Below are 22,030 nucleotides of genomic sequence, written 5' to 3' on the forward strand. Positions count from 1 at the left end.
ACATGTGTGAGAGAGACAGGACTTGAAAGAACAGCTATTTAGGACAGACACAATCCTTTTATTTTTTAAGATTTAATTTGTCTAATTTGTTCATAAGATGACATGAAAGCCTTAATAATGTCCAGGAGCAGTGCTGTTCAGTGGTGTCCCTGGATGGTCATGGTCATACCTTTGAAGGGCCTTTTCATTTCCTCTCTGTCTGTCACAGGGAGACTTTAAATGCAGCTAGAAAACTCATTGTCATGCCCATCTGCCTCCAGCCTTCAGAGGCATTTTTAGGTTTAGTGTATTAAAGCATTCTTGGGATATAGACAATAAGGTCATTTAATTGATGTCATGTTGTTGCCAGAAGTGAATAACTATTGAAGTTAAATGGGTTATTGAATTCTGCTGACCATCCCCATTCACAATAGACTGCAGAGACACAGCCTTGACAGTTATCATAGTGTCAATTGTTGGTCTTAGTGCCTGTGCACTGCCTAATGGTGATGTCTCCGTGAAACTCATTCACTTTCCACGTCATCTGATGTTCTGTTTGTCACCAGACAACTTTCATAATACAGTACAGTACTGTAAATATCAGGGATAATGTAACTGAGAACATTCTTACTTCACTTATTCAATTTTCCAGATTCAGAAAAAGATTTTACCCTAAGATGTTTCTTTGTGATATTCCCAGGATGTTCACCATGGTAATGGGACCCAGCAGGCCTTCTACACTGACCCTACTGTTCTTTACTTGTCACTGCATCGCTACGATGATGGAAACTTCTTCCCCGGGAGTGGAGCACCTGACGAGGTGGTAAAGAAAAGTCTGGCTTTCTGTTTGCCCATGTGTTTGTCTGAATTTAGTCATAATAAACCCAGTTGTGTGTGTGTGTGTGTTTATGCATTGTAGGTGGGCAGTGGAGCAGGTTTAGGGTTCAATGTGAACATGGCCTTTACTGGAGGATTGGAACCTCCCATGGGTGATGCAGAGTATCTAGCTGCATTCAGGTAGGACAATAATTATCTAGAGAATGTGACACTGGATTAGCATACTGTAAAGTAGATTTTATAGTAAATTGGGGCCCTGAGTGTCTTGGAGAGTAAAAATACTGTCATAATGTAACCCTTCAGCAGCTGTTCCCTAATTTCTATCAGGTTTCCTCTCTGGGGATGTCACACTAACACACATTCATACATGGATGCACACAGCATGTAAGCATAGCAGCATGTACTCATCACAGACATGTACATGGCTCTTACATACCTTTGGGTCACACAGCTGGCAAGAAGCAGATCTGGATTTGTTTCTAGCAGTCTTTGAAGATAAGCTTGTGTTTGTGACTGGGTGCTCATCTGGTCCGAGCCAAAAACATCAATCTGACAGGCCACTGTCTTCTCACAGCTTTCAGCATACAATCTCCCGGAAGCACACCTTAGTCCGTTAATGCACCCCAGATCCATGTATGCTCTCACACTTTTATTCACTTTTATCCCACTTCACCTCCTTTTTCTGCCCTTCACCCTGCATGTGAACTGGTGATATATTGATACAAAACACAGACTATTATTCATATTGATTGAATACCATTCACCCGTAAAGCATAAAAAGTAATAACTCTGCACAGTATCTAATCAACTCCCGACAAGATTGAATGACCATTGCAAACTGAGATGAATGTAATCCAGAACTGTCCATAATGAACAACAGGCTGAAAAGAGCATATTTCAAGTTAGATCATTTGAGGTATCCAGATTCCTAAATTATATTGCTATGATTCAATTTTCAATAAAAACTAATAGCTGGTAGTCAACTTGGAACCAAAATTCCTGTTCTAGCTGTGACAAATTCCAGGATTTCACTGTATTAATGTTTGAAAGATTAAACGATATGCATGAATGTGGTGTAGATTTGTTTTTTTACTTCAACGAAAGCTGCATTTTTTTAATCCAAAGAATTAGTCGTCTGCTAAAAATCCATTTAATTGTCTGCTTTTGCACTTTTGCACATTGACTATTTAACACTGATTACACTGCAGTTTGTCTATATTATAATTACAATAACTGAAATGATTGGATCTTCCTTTTGTACCAAATTACTGCAGTGTTGCAAATTAGTCTCAGAAAACAAAATTTGAATTTGCTTGTTATTAACTTTTTTAATCCTAGAATCAAATGTATGCCTGCTGTGTTTAAGGGGGAAATCCTGCAGTATAACGTAACATTTCCAAGTTGGTGTACCTTAAAAGAGAAATGCAGTGGTCAAAATTGATGCTTCAGAGGCTTAGGACACACTGCAAAAAAATACTGGCTCCTGTAGTTCCCATCATGCACCTCAGTAATGTCCCATCTCCATCTGATGATGAGTGAATGATGAATGCATATTTAACTTAGTAACACACTGAGATCCAGGTAAAAATAGTGGAACCACTTTTTTGTACAGTTATTGTATTTGTATGCTTGTTCGGGGGTTCCTGCCTGTATCTGACAGAAAATATATGTGAAGAGGCTTGTACTGTGTCTGTGTGCTCTGTGTATGTAATGCTAAGTTATTAGATCAGTCTTCTTTGCATTATGGAAAGGGTCCAAAGGTGTAGAGTTAAGAAGAATCAATGTTTGAGTGTGCATTGCCTCAGACTCACTCAGTGAAACATGTACACATGTGATCACATGCAGTTTTTACGAGTGTGTTTACACATGTAGTACCACATGTAGACAGACGTGTGGATGGACACCTGACACACACAGGCTCTCTATAAATCTTTTTCAAACTCATTATTTATCTGTGTGTTGGGATCCTCTCCATCCTGCCTCTCTTTCTTCAGGAGGGGATGCGTGCCTTGCAGCCAGCACCTTCATATTTCTCTGCTGGCCTGTGCCACGTAGCATTTGCAGGGGATCAGGTCTGAGCCTCTAGAAAGCACAGAGAAAAAAGATAAGAAAATTGCCCCTAATGAAAAGCAGAAGCACAGTCTCTTTCTCTCTCTCACCTCCTTTTACTCCGTCTTTTGCCATGAACTTGGAAAGACGAGAGAGGAGGAGAATTAAACTTAATTCAAACCAGCTCTCCACAGCGCCAGATGACAGGCCTTTGAAGTGTAAGTGTGCGTGTGTGAGTTTTTCGCTCTCTTATTCTCTCTCCTCTCCTGCTCTCCTCTACTTTTTCTTGAACGGAGGGGAAAAGCCTTGAAATTCTGTGGTTTAACCTTTTGTTGACTGGTTTGAGGAGCAGTTCTCCCTCTAGAGGATGGCATCCGTGTTGTCTTCTAAAAGGAACCTGTCCTGGCCATGTAAAACCTAGGTGAAGTTGAATCTCCAGTTTGTGATGATTCTTGGTTTGGTCTTTGGTCATGTAGCTGAAATAAATACTGGCAATTCTTTCTGTGTGGAGTTTGCATGTTCCATGTCTGTGTAGGTTTTCTCCAGGCCAAGTTGTCTCATGGCTTCCTCCCACAGTCCAATCGTATTCAGGTTAGGGTAGTTGGTGACTCTAAATTGCCCATAGGTATGAATGTGAGTCTTTGTCTTTGTTTGTCAGGCCTCTGATGGACTGGTGGTCTGTCCATGGTGTACCTCACCTCTTGCCCAGTGTCAACTGACATCGGCTCCAGCCTCACACTATACAGTATTATTTCAGTATAAAATGCAGACGCACAATATCCCCCATTGATGTACAAAACATTCTGAACAATACACATGTGATTTTGTTTGACTAAGCATCAGCGTTTATTCCACTTTGAGGAGTCATTTTAATTATTGTCTGTGACCGCACTCACTTTGTAATTTGAAACAAAACATACTGGTCCATTGTCACACATGCAGTGTATTGCACAACCACTGTTAAAGACTTAAAGGAAACTACACATTAGAATTGGGAAGGTTACTGAGGCTGTGAAAAGGCTTAAATCCACCAAAGGAACTGTCAAAAGTCTGAAGATTAACCTGGGAGATGAGAAATGTAGAATCAAGTGTTGACCCATGCTGCATTTATTTTGTGTCCCTTGTTTTAATGTCTATCACAACTCCTTCAACTTAATGAACAGCAGCATCAAAGTGCTAATAACAACACAACATTCCCACATATAACTAAACAAATACTGGCCCACCATTCCTCAGCTGAGAGATGCACACCTGTTGCTAAGTAAATCAAACAATACCAAACAAAAGTTTACGTTGTTTCAAGTAAGTAATTCCTTTCTCATTAAGAGTTAGCCATGTGTGGGCAATAGGTGGGTCAGATAACAACCTCTTCTCACAGGATGTCCCTTAGCTTACAGTGCAGTCGTAAACTCTCTCCTCCCTTAATTAAGTAAAATACTTTTTCATGTCCTCATTCATAGCCTCTGATTCACGCATATTTAGTCTTCCTCAAAACCACTAGCTTCACTTTATGTCAGCCTGCTAATTAATTACTGTGGGTTGTTATTTCTTCAAATGTCAGGATATTATTCCAAGGGGGTGTGGGCTGGAACTGGTGACACCAACAGTTTGCATCATCATGGGCAGAACTGTCTCTGTCTGTGTTCAACGTTGAGGAGGGGGTTGGGGAAACCCTTGGTGGTTAAAGTATCCTCTGCGTCGTGTGTCAGCCCACATAAACGCCTGTGGCCAACTCCATTTAGTGTGGGGTCTTTTATGGAGCAAATGTTAATGGGCCAAGGCTGTGTGTGTATAAGTTTATGAGTAGGCCAGGAAACAGAGAGAAAAATGTGTATCAAACACAATAAAATCTAAAACTGGACAGAAAAACATAATGATAATAACTGTTTTTGACTGCTGTCTACCTTAAAACCTATGAAATGATGAAGCAGTGACTTATTTATATTATTTGTAACTCATATTTTTCCTGTATCTTTTTCCTTTACTGTTCATTAATGTCTGTGTGTTAATGTCTTTTAAGATGTTTTTGTTTGTGGCCTCCTTCATCTTCTTGCTCTCTGTGACCTTTGTAACTTTGTCGTTCACTTTCAACTTCTTTGTTTGATAGTCTCTTCTGAAATGTTGCCTGATACAAGCTTACACAAATTGATGCATGGTCTCTGTGTATTCTTGTCATCTGTTACGGCCAGAAAGCTCCTAATGCTACCTCCGGCCTCTCCCTAGGACAGCTGTGTGTATGTGTGAGTGTTATGTTGTTTGGGGGGGGGGCGCACAGTTCAGGGTTATAATTTGGTGGTGAACAACAGATGGAAAAACTTGTGACCTCAGGAGTTCAGGGCACACTGCTCACCCAAAGCCGGCAAACCAGCATCGTGTTCCTGAGGTCTGCAAAGTATAGGGGACCTATGACGGCACCCTATGGTACTCTATCACTCGCAGACCTTACCTCACAGCTTTGCTAAATATCCCAGACACTAAAAAATTCTTGCATCCTGAGGTCTCACAGTGAAATCGGAGAGAACCACTTGTTTAGTCATCTGGGAAGTCCAAAGGTCCAACTGTTATGAGACATTCTTAATCAAGCTAAACCAGAATGTTATGACACATTATAGTTTTATGAAGGTGACTAAGCATGCAGTTTGCTGATATGGATGTCCTGATAAAATGAAACTAATTGTGTCAGGTCTAATGTTTTGGTGCAAAATTGTCTTAGTATTAAGCACCCTTACTATACAGTATTTTTTTCCTAGGCTCACCATGTAAACCAGGCTGGATTTTCCAGCCACAGCTTGCAATGAATCATTACAGGCTATTCACAGTTACACACAAGCATTGCATCCTTACCAGCTGTGTGTTAGACTAAGCTTGTACACAAGCAGCACTCATTCACCACACCCATGCAGTGTTAAATTACCTTCCTTACTTATAATTGCATGTGTGTATGTCTTTTAATTGTCCTTTTCTTTTAACTTAAGGAGCTTTTAGTTTTTTACTGCATCCAAATTTCCAAACATTCCACTTCAAAAACTGTACATAGTTTTTTTCTGCCATACACATACTGTTTGTACAAACTCATTAGGTGGATGTTTGCTTTGAAAACCATGAAAGGGAAAAAAATGCATACAAGAATGTAGCATAACTAGCTGGGTACAGCATATGTTACAGTCTTCATCAAAAGGACTTAGCATACTAGAGTTATATTGCAGTATAAATATTTGAATGCTAGGGTTGTTAAATTGCTCTTCATCCCCTTTTAGGAATCAGAGGTTACAGCGTTCACTTAGGCCAGTGGTTCTTAAACTTTTTCTGTCGGGCACCCTTTTGGAGAAAGAGGGCCAGAGAATTGGCGTACCAGCAAAGATCTATCCTAAAACCATCCTGCACATTTCAGAGCTGGGGTCCTGGTTGTGTAGGGTGGTTGGTATGGATGATTTAGAGAAAGGGATGACATCATTTTTTTCATTCAGCCCTGGTTTGGGAGTTCTCGCATTAATATGCAAATATACTGTATATTTAAATACTTTAGAGTCATTGCAGTTTGGTTGGATGCCTCATTTGATTTTTTTTGATAGTCTAGTGTGTGAAAAACCTCACTCAAGTAGTAGGGAGACCTCCCCTTAACTCACATGACAACATTTAACCTCACTTATCACCAAGCTGTTGTTTGTGTTTCTGCACAAATTCAAAATGTATGTACTTGTTTTTAAACAATGTTTTTATAGCATTTCCTATAAATGCATTCTTTTAATGTAATTTTTTTTCTGTTGGTTACTCTAGAACAGTGGTTATGCCTATCGCGAATGAGTTTGCCCCAGACATGGTTCTGGTATCTTCAGGCTTTGATGCAGTAGATGGACATGCTCCGCCCCTGGGAGGATACAAACTGACAGCCAAATGTAAGTAGTGACCATAGCCATTCAGTTAATTTCTACTGTTTTTTTCTAAGCCATAAAATGTCTTGTGGTCATTCTAAAATCAGTTTCATACTTAAGAATTTGATTATGCATCCACATTTTAATGCATGCCCTCTAGATCTCACACACATCACTCATGTTGTATGTCTGCCTGAGTAATGCAACACCATCTCTGATAGTGGAAAAGACTGAAAGATGCATAGTGACACACAAAAACACATTCCTTGTGTGTACTTTGTGAGTTAAATCGAGAATTGGCTTACCAGAAAAGAGCTATTCTAAAACCATCCTCCCCATTTCAGAGCTGGGGTCTTGGTTGTATAAGGGTGGTTGGTATGGAGGATTTAGAGAGAACTGCAGGAAGAGGGGATTGAAGTAGACTTCAGGAGAGAAGAAAGCATGGCTGAATGCATATATTAAGACTCCCTTCCTCCTGACAAAAAATAGATCAAAGACTGTGACCAAGCCTAAACCCAGAGCTGCATTTATTAAAATTAAACCTGGCTCATATTATGGCTTGTTTTTTGCCCCCTAGGAAATCCACAATGGACTCACTTTCTCTCCTCCTCCCTCTCTGATGCAGTCACCCCTTCCATCCCATGCTCAAGCTTCCTTTACTCTTTTTTTAATTTGATCAATATCCATACAGGAAGTCAGAGCTTGAAGAGCAATGGTCCTCCATCTCATTCTTTTTCAGTGGGCTCATCTCCCTCCTGTCATTCATTTCTTTTTCTTTAACCTTGTCTGTGCTGTCATTCCCTGTGTGCACAGGCTTTGGCTACCTGACCAGGCAGCTGATGGGTCTAGCAGGCGGTAGGTTGGTGCTTGCCCTAGAGGGGGGTCATGACCTCACAGCCATATGTGATGCCTCTGAAGCTTGTGTCTCTGCTCTGCTTGGCAATGAGGTAAGATGAGAGCCCAGAGCAGGGGGGATAAATTACTATCAAAGTATTCTCATACATTACTATCAAAATAGCCTTGAGCAAGGTGCTAGCATTCAACACATACATTTAGAGTTGTGGACTGGATCTATGGCTGGTGTGAGATTAAATAAGAACTGAGGTTTATACATACACCACAGATATCCCATACAGAGGATATAGTCTCATTGCAGAAAATGTCATATTCATGTTTGAGTTTTTCTAGAAACAAGCAATTTTGTTATTGTCCTTTATTCATCTTAATTCCATCCATACTCATTTATTTATAGGCACACTGGTATAGTTATGTGTGATTACACTGAAGTGAACACAGGACATGAAGAAGTTGAGGAGCATCTGGTTTATTTGTGTTGTCACAATGTGGTTGCACTCCACTAACTTCACATTTTTATTCATGGCTGCATTTCTGGATGTGAGTAATTGTGTGTCACTTTAGAAAAGCAATATGCTGCAATTAAGAGAACACCAAATTCTAATAACAGTTTTTGATTCGTTGCTTTATTCTTGTTATACATATTGTAGAAAATTCCACTTTGACAATTTGTGTGCCCAGTCTGAATGACTCACATGAATGGTGCTTAAACAGATTTTTAAAATTATTTTATAAATCAATCTGTTACCAGTGATGGCGTCAATATTTTTGTTTAATTGTGAGTTCAGGGTAACGGGATGATCTAATATATAGATAAGGTGAAACAAAAATTCATAAACTTTTAACTTCCTCCGACAACAGTACTCTTATCTGAGTCAGAAACATCTCTTCATGTTCCCTTATGCTGCCTTTCTAGGAAGGCAACACCGCACATACTCACAAATGCATCAGGTGGAGAGGATCGTGTGAGTGTGTGGGTCGGGCTGAGGAACTGAACATGACACACAACAGAATAGCAATTCCTCAGCCACCCACTCTTTTCTTCCATATAATGGAGAAGCTGTAGTGCTTGTTTGGACAAACTGCTTAGTCCCATTTACTCTCCACAGCTTATGCATTGAGGATATAGAAGAGCTTTTATTGTGAAGAGATGACTGAATTCTGGTACAGAATCAATATTGTATGGAATTATAGATTAAGGAAGGGTAAGACATGATGTGACTGCAGGAGAATTTGTACATACTGAGTTCAAGAACACTTGTGTCTCACTGGCTCTGTTCTAAACCAGTGTCTCTACTTTAAATATTGTACTGTATGTCTAGGCTGCATCTTGAGCCAATTCAAGCACCCTGTACTTTATATCATGTCACAGTGTGTCTCTGAAGTTTGGCAGTTTAGCTTTTTGTTCTGACCGCTAATGAAAAGAACCCAATTTGCTTTTAGATATACATCCAGACCAGACAAAGATGGCAGTTTGGTACCTCACTCTGGGCACCTTGTTGACTTATTTTTCATGAGTGTATCTGTTGCCTGAAACTCAGTGGCCTGAATGAGTGGCTCTCCCTGCATCGTCAGTGTGTTTTCTGCATTTACAATTATTTTTATATCAATTATATTTAGAGTTGTCTGTTTGTGATCACTCAAGATGAGCTTGAATGTCTCAAACAAAGTGTTTACAATCTTAATGAGCCAGTTGGGCACTTCAGTTCAGTTCAGTTTGAATTGAACAGTGCAGGCATTTTGTAGACAATTCCCTCCTTAGAGTATTAATGCTGATGTGGCAAAAGGCAGAGAGCAAATTGTGTTCAACTTGGCAAAAATCATGCCTTTGTCTATCTCTATACACACTAAAAGTCGAATGCTTTAATGGTAAGAGGCAAGTAAGAAAGTAACACACAAGTGTGGAGTGAAGAATGAACACCCAGACGGACATTTTTTGAAAAAGTGACCACTCTTAAGTGTTGCTTGGTCTAGCCACAAGCACACCCTCAGTGGTGGCTGCTGTACTTGCTGAAGTCATTAGTTTCTGCCCATTGAGAATATCAGAACAGTTATACTAATACACAGGTTTGTACAGTTCTGATTAGGTATCAGTACAGTACCAAATAATGTTGAATTTGAAGTGAGACTAGTTGTTTGCCTGCGTATGGTGGAGACAAAATGCAGACAGTGATAGGTCTTCAGTTAAAAATGAAGTTTGACCACTTACTATTTACTGTATATTGATCTATATTTGAAAATGTTAACCTCTGTTGTCTGTGCATCCCCAGGCCTCTTGTTCAGCCCTCCAGACAGCTCTAGCTATAAATAAGTTCTTGGAATCATAAAAAACAAACTGCATGGCCTTGTTCCATGTGGATCTTGGAGCTAGAGCAAAACAAACAGAACAATAACATAGGATCACATTAAAAAACTCACTTACTGCAACCAAACAGTCCACCATATTGTGGAACATGAAAACACTGACCACCACAGACAGATGAACTGTACAGGAACTTTGAAGTGGCACTGGACATACTGGAGTTTAGTTAAACACTGTGGGACATGAAGGCAATGTTATTAACCTTTGAATAAATTCTTTCCAAGAGGAAAACACTGCTATGTGCCAAACCTGTCAAAAGAAAAATAACACCTCTGCTGGAGGAAGGTTCACAGAAGAAGGGAAATGCATAAACTAAACAACAAAATATACAGCAAACTCTGTTTATCTGCACCATGCCCACCAGTGTGGGTGAGTCAAAGCTACATACTACTGCCATTACAGCTGCTAAGGATTCAGAAATTCAAAGACATCTCAACTGGTCAGGTGTTTTTTTTCTGTCAGAGAAGCTTGGACTCAAGGCTTCCAGTGTGAAAGAAGTTCTGCTTGCTTACACCACCATCCTGCTGCAAAAAAAAAAAAAAAAAGACAAGAAAAAAAGAAGAAGAATTGGATCAGGGGGTTTGCTTCTTAGGTTTCAGCAGCCTGCAGAGCACCGGCCTCAGCAGGGGTTTGGAGGAGGTCACTGGATGGGTGCCATAGGGAGCTGAAAATTCGAAAATAGGTAGGAGGCATGGAGCGTCAATTGCTTTAGCCCAGCAGGACAACCCTCTCACCCAGGACCCTGTCCCCGGTAGACATCTGAAAGTAGTTACCCTCACACCTCTTCCAGAGAGGTCAGCCTGGGCCAAAGGATCAGATAATAAAGGGAAATGGAGTAATCATTTGAAGTTGGGAGGGAGCAAACTTTTGTTATAAAGCAGCTGTACTGCACCTATGCAGGTCTGGAAATGTATGAAATGAATTTTAATCATGTACTGTATACATGTCACAACTACCAGGTTTTAACTTTTATTTTGTGGAACCTGGAAAGGAACATTGACAGCAGCCTGAGGGACAGAGTTGTACAGAATGCCTCATTAGCAAAGATGGCTTTGATAAAGTGGTGAACAACAGAAATGCAGATGATGTTAACTTTCTAAGTATAGTCTGCAATGTTCTCATGACTTGCACCAGTTGGCTCTAAGGCAGCAAGTAATGTCAGTTGTTTGAACAAAGGCAGATCATTCAGTTGTGAAGAGCTTTGATAACTGAAAGCAGAGGTATGTCCTTGATCAGATCAAAACAACAGGAAGCAAGTGTTTTTATCATAATCTCACCAAAAGTCTCTGTAATGGATGTGGAATGTAGCTGGAAAAAGTCAGTGGAAGACTAAGAAAAAAGCCTGGTGGGTTTTTTTGTTTTTTTACTGATAATGGCAAATATTAAGAAGTCTTTAGGCAAGATTAAAATACATTTCAGTTATAGAGTGGCCAGCATTCTGATTAATTTTGCACATGTCCATTGAGTGTTTTTTTTTCTAAGTTATATTTTAGTTTGCAGATGTATGTGTGTGCTGGCTGAATGTGAATGGAGCAAATGAGCAAACCTAAGCATTGGACCACAGCTGGATAAGCCAGTCATCTGTGCTTTTGTTTGTGAAGCTTCAAACTGCTTGAAAATTTGTATTGTCTGCAAAACAAAATGTCACCACAATAGAAATCTCTTATTTAACTATAGCATATACTATACAGTGTTTAGCTTGAACCTGAATTCTGAGTTGAATTATTCTGCATGACAGTAAGTCCTGGAGCTGTATATTGCTGATGTGCAGTTACTGGCCCCACCAACCTTCAGTGTCTATTTGTTGTTTATTGTTGCTGTTCTTTTCTCCCTCCTCTATCCACTCACCCCAACCGGTCGAGGCAGATGGCCGCCCAAACTGAGCCTGGTTCTGCTGGAGGTTTTTTCTTCCATTAAAGGGAGTTTTTCCTCTCCACTGTCACCAAGTGCTGCTCATAAGGGATTTGTTGGGTTTTTAGTTTTTGTAAAGTGCCTTTAGATGATTGAATTGTGATTTGGCGCTATACAAGTAAAAAATAAACTGAATTGAATTAAGTCTTGAATTGACAGATGAGTTGGTATAATGCACATGTGCATGAGAGTTTTTAATCATTTTGGACTGATATAATTCAGTGATGCAATAAATGACAATATAATTGACAAAAAATTGCAAATACCTCACTTTATTAATTGTACAGGACTTTTATTGTCTAGAACTTTTAAAAGGCAAACTTTGACAGCCAAAACATTCCAAAAGTTTTTCTTATGTCCTCGTCACCTCCTGTAGCTTGTACTTCCAGTGTTTTACTGCTTGCTAGTGTGAGAAATATATCTGTGTTTTTATTGGCAGGTTCGGACGAGCTTTGTTATAATGAGCATTGGGTTTCCTTTGAAAGTAGCTCAAATTAGCTGGGAAAAGGGGGATGAAAATTGCTGAATGGACTTTACTGGCTCTTTTATTCACCCTCACCACTGTAGTGCGTAATCGTGAAGTCTTTCTAGTTAAATAGCTCATGAATGATGCATTGGCGACTACACTAGTCAACTCTGAACCCTCAACTAATTGATGATTGCTCGCAAACAGATGTTGGCCCAGCTCAAACCACGGTTGTTAGCAATTATTTGATAAACAACAGGCTAATATGTTAATTGTTACCAGCTTTCTGTGAGGTTATTCAGTGTGTTTACACTTCAGTTACAGTAAGACGCTCGACTTCACCTGTCCCCCCTTGGGCCTCACTATTCACCGTCCACCGCCACCACCAGACAAGGCAAACCTACTCCCCTTCCTGAAAAGGTTGCCTGCTCTGCACAATGCACATCATTACCTTGTTCAGTTAGCATAATATAATCAGCCGGTTTGGTGACCACCAACATATGCAATGGACACCACAGTAAACAATGGATGCCCTATGTGCTCTTCCTCAGCTGAACAAGTGGAATTCCTCTTTTTTCCACTGTTTTGGTGTCAGCCTCCCTAAGGAATGTTTTTACCAGGCCACATTCCTTGCTCTTGGCTCACAGATTTCTGTGATGTCTTAACTTTGTTGGCCAGGGCTTCATGCAGTGGACGCCTGTGTCACACAGAGAAATTGACTTTCTTAGTCAGTCAGCTGGTGACAGCAAACCACCCTTAACCCTTTGAACGGGGTTCAAAATGTTAAAGGACATTTCTCTCTCAAAGCCTGCAGCACATCTGACCACATGAAAATATGAAAGTCCAAGCACAACCAAGGCCACAAACTCAAATAAACAAAAATGTTATGGATGATGTGGCAGACAAATGTATGCTTGTATTGTAGTGAACATGCAGGTCTGTGTGTGGGTGCATATGCGTGTTTGCCATACCTACCACATGGTGGTCCCTGGAGCACCCTGACATGACCTATTAAAGTTTATAAGTTTATATGAAGCCCAACTGTCAATCAAGCTGACAAGCTGCCCCCGTCCAAACCTGCTCTGAGGTGAACCCCATGAAACCCCAGAGAACCCTTGACCTTGCTTTGACAGGGAGCTGGGTTAGTATGTTCTGGGTAGGACTGGTTGGGATTGGATATGGTGAGAAAGTGGCGGCTGCAGCCTGAAAGTTGGAAAGCTACAATTTGATTGAAAGATTGATGGTTTATGTTCCCAGACTAGCTGGGACAATTTGAGATGAGAGTAATAAATAAGTGCTGGTGTTTACCCCTCAGCCACAGTTGAAATAATGGTGAAGGGCTGAAATGTCATTTTTCCAATAGTACAGCTCCGTAGCAGACAGGTGTGTGTGTGGGTATTGCTCTTTGATTGGGGATCAGGTTAAAAATACACCCTACATTAATAAAATTTAAGGGGCTCAATTGCAGTCATGAGGTAAACACGAATCAGGAGTGTGTGCTTGCTCGTATTTGATTGACTAATGTTTTATGGCAGTGTTTTAGCTTTTTTCCTTTTTTCTATTATTTTATTATTTATATTTGCCAGAGTCCTACACATTGGCCCCACCACTGAATCTTGGCAACACTCTCAGGAAATGACTGAAGAGGCTGTGTTTTGGGATGCAGAGCTATTGTCAGTCTAAACATGGTGCAATTATCAAATGTATCTGTGGTTAAGGGGTAACTAGAGATGCATTCTTACTAAACCTCATTAGTGGACTAATCAATAGAATTACTTTGTTTTAAGTGTTTCATACAAAAAGTAACGTATCATATTATAGAAAATGAAAAGCAAGACCTCTTTGATGTGCACCAAAGTTTTTGAATATCATATTGCATGAAATTATCTCATATCTCATACCACTGGTCGTGGTAAATCCCATGCTCACACTGTGGGCCAATCTACCCCTTTTTCTTAATGGATCAGCAGTTGTGTTTTTGTGCCCTGGTTTCTCCTGGTAACTGTTTTGAAAATGGCACTGATTTTGAGTGATTACATGGTAAAACTGCCAACTACAGAGAGGTTGTTGTGCAGTCACACAACAAAATCCTTGCCCTTTATATCTTTACAGTCAACAAGACAAATAAACTGACTCTGCTGTTGAGTAGTTTTATAAGTTGCTTTGGATCAGAGTCAGCCAAACAGCAAATAAATATTCCTGGCAGACTGTATGTATATGTGGCTATGTGTATGCACCTCTATGCATTTCTGCGTGCATGATGTAGCCTGTCGTGCCACAGCAGGATTAAAGTATCCCTCTCCCCAGACTGCCTCTTTGCTTGGCCCTGGTGGACCCCTCCCACACACTATTTGTTTTAATTAAAAGAAAAGGTCCAGCCTTGGCTAAGTGAGACAGACCAACAATGACTTTTTCCTCTTTTCTCTGGCATTCTCTACTCCCAAATCTCAAGCCAGTTTTTTTTTATATAGTTTTCTCTCTTTACATCTTTTTCGGTTAGGTCTTTATTTGTTGGGGTAATGATTGAGAAGAAAAGGGATGCCTGTCATCTGTGTTTAAAATGTAGGGCTGAATGGACCTGTTTAACAAAATGAGATGAGAATGTGCCGTATGCACAGTCAGCCAAAGGGGAAATTGAATCATTCCGGGTTGGGAAGGCACATTGGGGAATAGCCCTGTTTCCTCTGAATTATGGCTTGGAGAGTTTCATAGGCTTAGCAGTGCTCCCTGAGCTGTGTATGCGTTTGAGTGTGTGCATGTATGCATGTGTTTGTGTGAGCAGGCAGTTTCCATTTATATGCATCTGTGTACACTAGCATGTCCTTGGAGTGGGACACTGTACAAAGCACACATTGTAGTTTGTGTCAAAGAGTAGCAAAGCTCTCGGTGAGTGGGAGGAGGTGTGCATCTGCAGCCCTATTTTCTATTGTGTCAGCAGCTCAAGCTTGTTCCCCACCTCTTGCAGTGATTCAACACTGGGCTTTTGTCCACATTCAAATGTGATCCCTTAAACCAGCAGGGAGCCTCATCATTCCTAGTGAGGTTTATGTAGTATTTTGGAGCAGCATTTCTGAACACCTGTCAGTCACATTCATAAAAAAACATATCCAGCCATACCCACTACATCTCGAGACACTAAATTAACATAGCTGACATTCTCTGCAGGCATGGGTTCAGTGCCAGTCCCATCAGTGCCAAGTTGTCTGCCCTACAGCAGTTACATTTCAGCACGTGTCTTATATAACCTCAAAGCCATGGCTAGTGGGACGATATGCTGCTGTTACTGTAAAACATGTGGCGCCATGGTTTTTGCTTTGTGTTGAAAATGTTAAAGCTGGAAGAGTGTTTTGATATTATTGTCTGTTTGTTGCAGTTGGACCTCATTCCTGATGAAGTGTTGCAGCAGAGACCAAATGCCAACGCTGTCCGTTCCATAGAGAAAGTCACTGAAGCTCACAGTGAGTGACTGTTAACATGGAGACAACATACAACAGCATCTGCATATATTTTTTTATGTTTGTTGTAATTATCCTCCCTAGCTGAATATAGTCAGTAAATTGTCTAATCCCATGGACACTCTGTTAACCCAGAAACGTCAAATCTCTGAACACACTAATGGATAACTAGTAACCCAGCGTGTGAGCCCAGTATTCAGATTAGACCTTTTTACCCTGTCCTGGTCTTTTGTAGGTAAATACTGGCGTTCCCTGCAGTGCTCTGCCTCTACACTTGGCTGCTCGTTGAGTGAAGCCCTCCAACGTGACACGGAGGAAGCAGAGACTGTCTCCGCTATGGCCTCATTGTCTGTTGCCAGCAAGCACATTGGAAAGAGGTATGTCATGTCTCCACAAAAAAAAATTCATAAAAAATTATTTCACATTTCATATGTCATGTAATCATATGGCTAACATGCAGTGTGACAAGTCTTGGTCACTGTGATGGAGCCATATCATCAATACCGACCTGCAGCTTCTAGTCACTTTAAACTCGTTTTTTTAATGGGGTGTAGAGTTCAGTGTCTCATTAATGTGATGTTTGGCTGCATCAGGGTAACTCTTTTCATCAAGAAGCTATGCTGCACATAACCTGCCCAGCACTAAATGTCAGGCAGACAAAGCTGGCAATAAGATGGTGTTAAGTCTTAAATAGCTAAACGCCCTTGTGGTGGGTTCATCACAGTAACTGTTACATAGTGTACACTCAAAGTGTTGCATGCTTTTGAGTGAAGTGTTCATCTTCACCATCACAAAAAATCTGTGTTCTTGTCTTTTAGTACCTTTCTTTAGTACTATTACTGCATTTCAATTGGTTGCAACTCTGTGCTTTAGATTAGCATGCACAGCACTTAAGAGTTGTAAGCAAAGTTTGGTGAATGTATAATATAACTACACTATTCATAATATTATCTTCTTCCGCAGGGCTGAGGAGGAACCGATGGAGGAGGAAGTTCCTATTTAAGTAAACATTCCCAGCCTTTGACCACTCAGACTTTGACAGTGTTTTGATCGAGTCAGTTTCAATTTAAATGCCACTCTTGTGTCTTACTCCTGCCATGCCAGGATGGCATCTTATCATGGGTGAGAACAAGAAGAGCTGACAAAATGGCAATTGAACAAAATGGCACAGCGAGGATGAAGGGTGGATTCACAGATCAGCAGAGCACACGCTGATCAGAATAACTGTCTTGCATTATCTCATCAAGACAAGGGTTAACTTAGCCATCCCACAATGACAGCCTTGAGTGCCAGTGATTTATAAAACACTCTACAGATGTACTTTTTAAAAGCCAGTCGGAACCATGCACAGGTGATCTACAGTGATCTACTTACCTTATTATTCTGGGGTTTTTTTCTGTGTTTTGTGTTCATCTTCTCACCTTTGTCAGAACCCATCGAAGCTGATCTGACTGCTCTGCATTAAAGATGGATCATTCCTTCTCTTTTAAGATATCAGGATGAAAGGAACAGGTTTGGGACATTTTGCAGTTTTCCAAGGTGGTTGGATGTCACAGAGGACAAACGTCAGCATGTGCTCTGATTCCAAAATGGCTGACGGTAAAAGAACTGTGCCTTTTTTTTTTCTTTTTTTTTTTTTTTAAACCTGGTGGATTTTCTGTGGGGCTCTACTGAAAGAGCTTTGCCTTAAGGAAAACAAACAGGTCTGAGAACAAGACCTCTTCTCCCCAGACCCTTAAAGTTTTCTATCCTAGTAAGACAGCAAATGCTTGCATGCTGTTGGCACATAGACTGGGGGACCTTGGCATGTTAAACTGTAATTCCCTGTGCCTCCATCTTTCCTTTTCCCCCTCATTTTCAACATGGAAGGTAGTTCCCATCTGCAGGTTGGAGTTGGTTCACTTTGAAAAGAAAATGGAATTTGGTATTACTCAGTAAACCGTGTATCAAGTAGGCATCGGTTCACATCGGTGGAGGAATAATATTATTCATAGTGTATGTAGTAATGAAGCCAAAGCATGATGGACTTTATTCTCTGTAGAGTCAAATCACAAGCATATAACACAGATTTCCAAGTAAGACTTTTTACCCATTGATCACACAGAATTTTTTGCAGATTAATGAGGGATTACAGAGGAATTAATATGTTGAACCAGCCTTTAAGACAAAGGTGTCTCCGTGGTAACCTGGGATTTTCCAGAGGGGTGTTCCAGGGCCGCACAGGCTCTCACAGCTGCTTTAACATCTTCTGCCCCTTGTTAAGCACATCTGCTCCCCAAATGTCAGGTGCTGTGAGGCTGGTGTGTGTATGTCTGTTCATATACAGTCAAGCACAAGCTGCTCTTAATAAATATACAAGTGTATACACACATTTTTCTAGCAGGTTTTTTTCTTAAATCCTCATTGTTTTGACCAGTAATCCAGCTGTTGGCAGGAGGCCATGCAGAATATCTTTGAAACTTTACATAGCACAGATTCTGCTTTAAATACATCCGTCTGTTGGGTTAGGGTTGCAGATGTATTTGCATATTAAAACTTAATTCTGCATCAGATCTGCCTTGCAAATCGGAAAAATTTGAATACTTTGAAATCAGTTCTGAATATTTTAATATTTAAGAAAACATAAAGTAAAAGATTGCCTCAAGTTTCATTATGTTTAGTACGTGAAGATGTGGAACTTTAACGTAACTGCCTAACAGAGCCGAACCCTAATAGCCACACCATGCAACACACCAGCCGAGTTGTCATGAATTCTGGTCATCCATTTTGGCAGATAAAACACTTCACCTTTTCCCTTTTTACAAAATGTACATGTCTTTTAGTGACCATACCAGCCACTGTGCCCTGTGTGGCCAGCGTGCAAACCTCCTGTCTGCAACCACCCTTCCAACTTGTGTTTGGTTCCTGGGCAACTACCTTCTGTCTTTGTTTCATCTGAAAGCTAATCACATGTTTAGTGTACTTTTGCAGAGAACAGACGCAGACTGCTGTGGTGTTTACTGTTGTTCACTGTACATAGGGTACTGATCGCCTGAGTATTCCTGCCACACCTTTGTTAATGACTATTCTGCATCTGTTTATTGTTTTTCCTCACATCTGTCTTTTTTCCAGTGGACTACAGTGACTTCTTTTTGTATTTTTGAATGGGTTTTGCTCTGGTTTTGTACACATTGCTCGCTCCCCTTCTCTGTTACATTGTAAAACTGACATATTTCACAACAGCTGAGAGTTCAGGTTCTGTTTGTAGTGGACATTACATCACTGTTTTCTGTGGGAGGGGTGGAATGCAAATGTTTCTATTTTGTCTATTGATGGACAATTGTTTATTTACTGTCTGTTCATAGTAGATTTATATATAAGAAGAGATAAGTATATTATATATATTATATATAGCTATACATAATGAAATACTATGATTTTGTTTTTGAAGTTGATATTTTAAAATTCTAATTTTTCATGGGTCTTGGATAAAGCTGAACCTTTTTAGGGTGTTCCTGAAGGCACCATTTGCTGCCCTTGGTTACAGCTGGTTATATGCTGAGTAGCATTTTGCTGGTTGACTTTCAATACTGAGGACCAGTTTTTAGCATTATTCATTCCATTTATACCATAACACTGTTACTGAAGGTGTGTAGGTGCCCTTTGCTCAGCTTCACATATTCATGCACACAGTCATACTGTTACACACGTTTTGATTTTATTTGTGTAGATCTTATAAACACACAAGTTTGGCTGGCACCAAAAAGGTCTTTTAAGAAATCTGGAATGTACCCGTCTTAGTAATGACTAAATTGTTGAGAGGTTTCTTCACACTATAATTTCATCCATTAACCTCTTGAAAAGAGCAGAGAAGAAAAATGAGAAGGGTGGATCTGAATTGGAATGTGACCATGCTATTGCACTACATTAAATCACTATGTTTGGCCAATTTATTTGGCAAGTTATTCCACACAATCTTTACTTATTATGTATCAGGTCTTATCATCTGTAGTGTCATTTTATTTTGACATTGCTTCATCAAGCAGCCATTTGTAATAACATTCATCAGGTAAGTGAGGACTCTGGGATTCTGGGTGGCCTGGTATTTATTAGGATTGTTCTATATCCAAAAGATCACAGATGCTTAATCCCTGCAGCAGCCCACTGTCTTCCTTTCTCACAGGACACTGAAACTCCATTCATGACTTCCCCTAAACAAGGACCAATTTTCAAGTTCATTTTTTTCAGGACATGATCAGACTTGCAAGGTTTTTGTTTTGTTTTTTTGTTTTGTTTTGTTTTTTTTAAACTGAATGTATATGACTTTTTATGGCATAGTGATGTTAACTCATCCTGCTGATGCACCTTGGATTTCACATGTCCCTAAATCAATGCCATGGGATGCTTTTCCATGGCTCCCACCGAGGACCAGGGAGGTCAAAGACTTGTTTTATACTTCTTCCACTTTGTACATTTGCAAGAACAAAGAAAAATATGTTGGTGTGCGGTAAAGTGTTTGTAAGTTGTAGGGTAAAAGTAGATTTTACCCAAGATATAACTGAGGTCTAAGACCTTGTAGGGCATCACATATTATATTTCGTTTTGTATAGTTTAGTGGTATATCCATGTGTATATCCCCGTCTGTGATTTTTCTGTACATTCCCTTTCTCACCTACAACAACTCACCACTTTCTATTGTATTTTTTGTCATTTTGGCACAATTACTTTCTGTGATCATATTCATGTTATGATAATCCTTCATGCATACAGAGGTATTTGTGGTTGCGACGTGTAAATCAAGCTGTCTTGAATATCACCTTCCCTGGGTTACGCTGACATCCCTGTGTTATGTAAACACAGATGATCAGATGTTTTTCGGTAACCAAGTCCAGAGTATTCCCAAAACCTTTGGGCAGCAGTGCCAGTCATCAGTTTTCTACTGTTGAATACTTTGGTTTCTCTACAGGAGCCAAAACTAGCACACTTGGGCTACTCTGGACGCCTGTCTTCGCTGTTGGCCTTAACAGTTTAACAGTGTCCAGTAAGAAAGAAGCAGAAACATACCATTTTGTTATAATTTCCATTTATTAGAAAAGGGCAAATCTCTTTCTGTACACCCTCGTAGTTCAGCCCAGCCTGGACCAAGAGCTGTCTGTTTGCTCAGGTGGCCTCATCTGACTCCTCCACTCCTCTTTTCTTCTTTCTGCATGATCCATACATCTGCATGAACTGCCTACCTGTCTCTGTCTCATAATACATATCAACACAAGGGATCAAGCACTGAAGGACATTACTACTTTTACTGTATCCAATCTTTTACTGCTTTTTTGTTTGTGCTGGGAAAGAGTTTTAGTGTTTTTCATGTTGTGCTTTTACTTGTAGCATATGGATTCATCAAACATGAAAGGCTCACATTGAATATTTTACAAAAAAGAAAAGAAAAGACATGTATCTAGCACTTGTAACACAGACAATAGACTATTGTATTTATGTAGAAAACAAATTGTTTTAGGGGAACGCGTTGTAAAGTGCAACAACAGAATGGACAATCACAGCTGAATTGTTGGCTAGATGTGACCTTGGTGGACTTTTGGGAAGACTTATTTGTTCTTTATCACATCTGGATTTATCAAAGGGCTCCATACAGATGTCTGGTCATTCTTACAGTTGTCCATTCAAATTAATAAGCCAGTTATCTCTATGACCACTGTGGTTCTAAAACAGTTCTGGGTTTACATGCATATTTTTTTTCATCAGTTATGTTTTTGACATTGTTCCACCATTGTTACAGAAATAGTAGATTTTTCTCTGGAATCTTCGCTCTAACATGTTGTCTTTGACATCTACAATATAAAGTATTGTTTTGGAAAAAAAAAACTGCAGTGCCTGGTTTTTATGTTGATAATGCTGGTTTTCATTGCAAAGAAGAGCCTTTTTCACTGGCACGCAAACATGTTTCCCACTGGATGCAGATGTTGAGAATGTACATAAGTTCTAGTACACAATGAGAGGCTGTTCTGTAACAGCATTATCTCTAAAAGACCAGTGCTCACCTATTGACCTTCTTTCACTTATGCAAGTTACCTTGTACTTTATTGTCTTGCTGTTTAAAATAGTATTGCATTGATCAAATGTATTAAACTCAGGATGGACAGTTTGGACAGTAGCTCCAGCACCTACACTAATCCCAGTGCACCTTGACTGTCAACAGTTTGGTCAAAGATTTGGGTGTTATGCTGATGTAGCCTTAGGCCTCTAGCCCCAC

General features: G+C 40.0%; 1 protein-coding gene across 7 annotated transcripts in view; it reads left to right on the plus strand.

The window, feature by feature from the left end:
• LOC113123256 (histone deacetylase 4-like) overlaps nt 1-21,680 on the plus strand; it is a 112,348-nt gene extending 90,668 nt beyond the window's left edge. For 4 of the 7 annotated variants that reach the window (XM_026295098.1, XM_026295099.1, XM_026295101.1 and 1 more), the window contains 7 exons: nt 680-799; nt 899-996; nt 6,643-6,761; nt 7,551-7,684; nt 15,705-15,789; nt 16,022-16,163; nt 16,750-21,680. In XM_026295098.1, the coding sequence (XP_026150883.1) occupies nt 680-799; nt 899-996; nt 6,643-6,761; nt 7,551-7,684; nt 15,705-15,789; nt 16,022-16,163; nt 16,750-16,789 (738 nt within the window). In that variant the 3' untranslated portion in view covers nt 16,790-21,680. Of the gene's footprint in view, nt 1-679; nt 800-898; nt 997-3,012; nt 3,206-5,054; nt 5,100-6,642; nt 6,762-7,550; nt 7,685-15,704; nt 15,790-16,021; nt 16,164-16,749 lie in introns of those variants that run through there. The other 3 variants (XR_003294944.1, XM_026295103.1, XM_026295102.1) reach the window with 3 other exon arrangements.
• The last annotated feature ends 350 nt before the right edge of the window (nt 21,681-22,030 follow it).

The sequence above is a fragment of the Mastacembelus armatus genome, chromosome 21, assembly GCF_900324485.2.
Source record: "Mastacembelus armatus chromosome 21, fMasArm1.2, whole genome shotgun sequence".
NCBI lineage: Eukaryota > Metazoa > Chordata > Actinopteri > Synbranchiformes > Mastacembelidae > Mastacembelus > Mastacembelus armatus.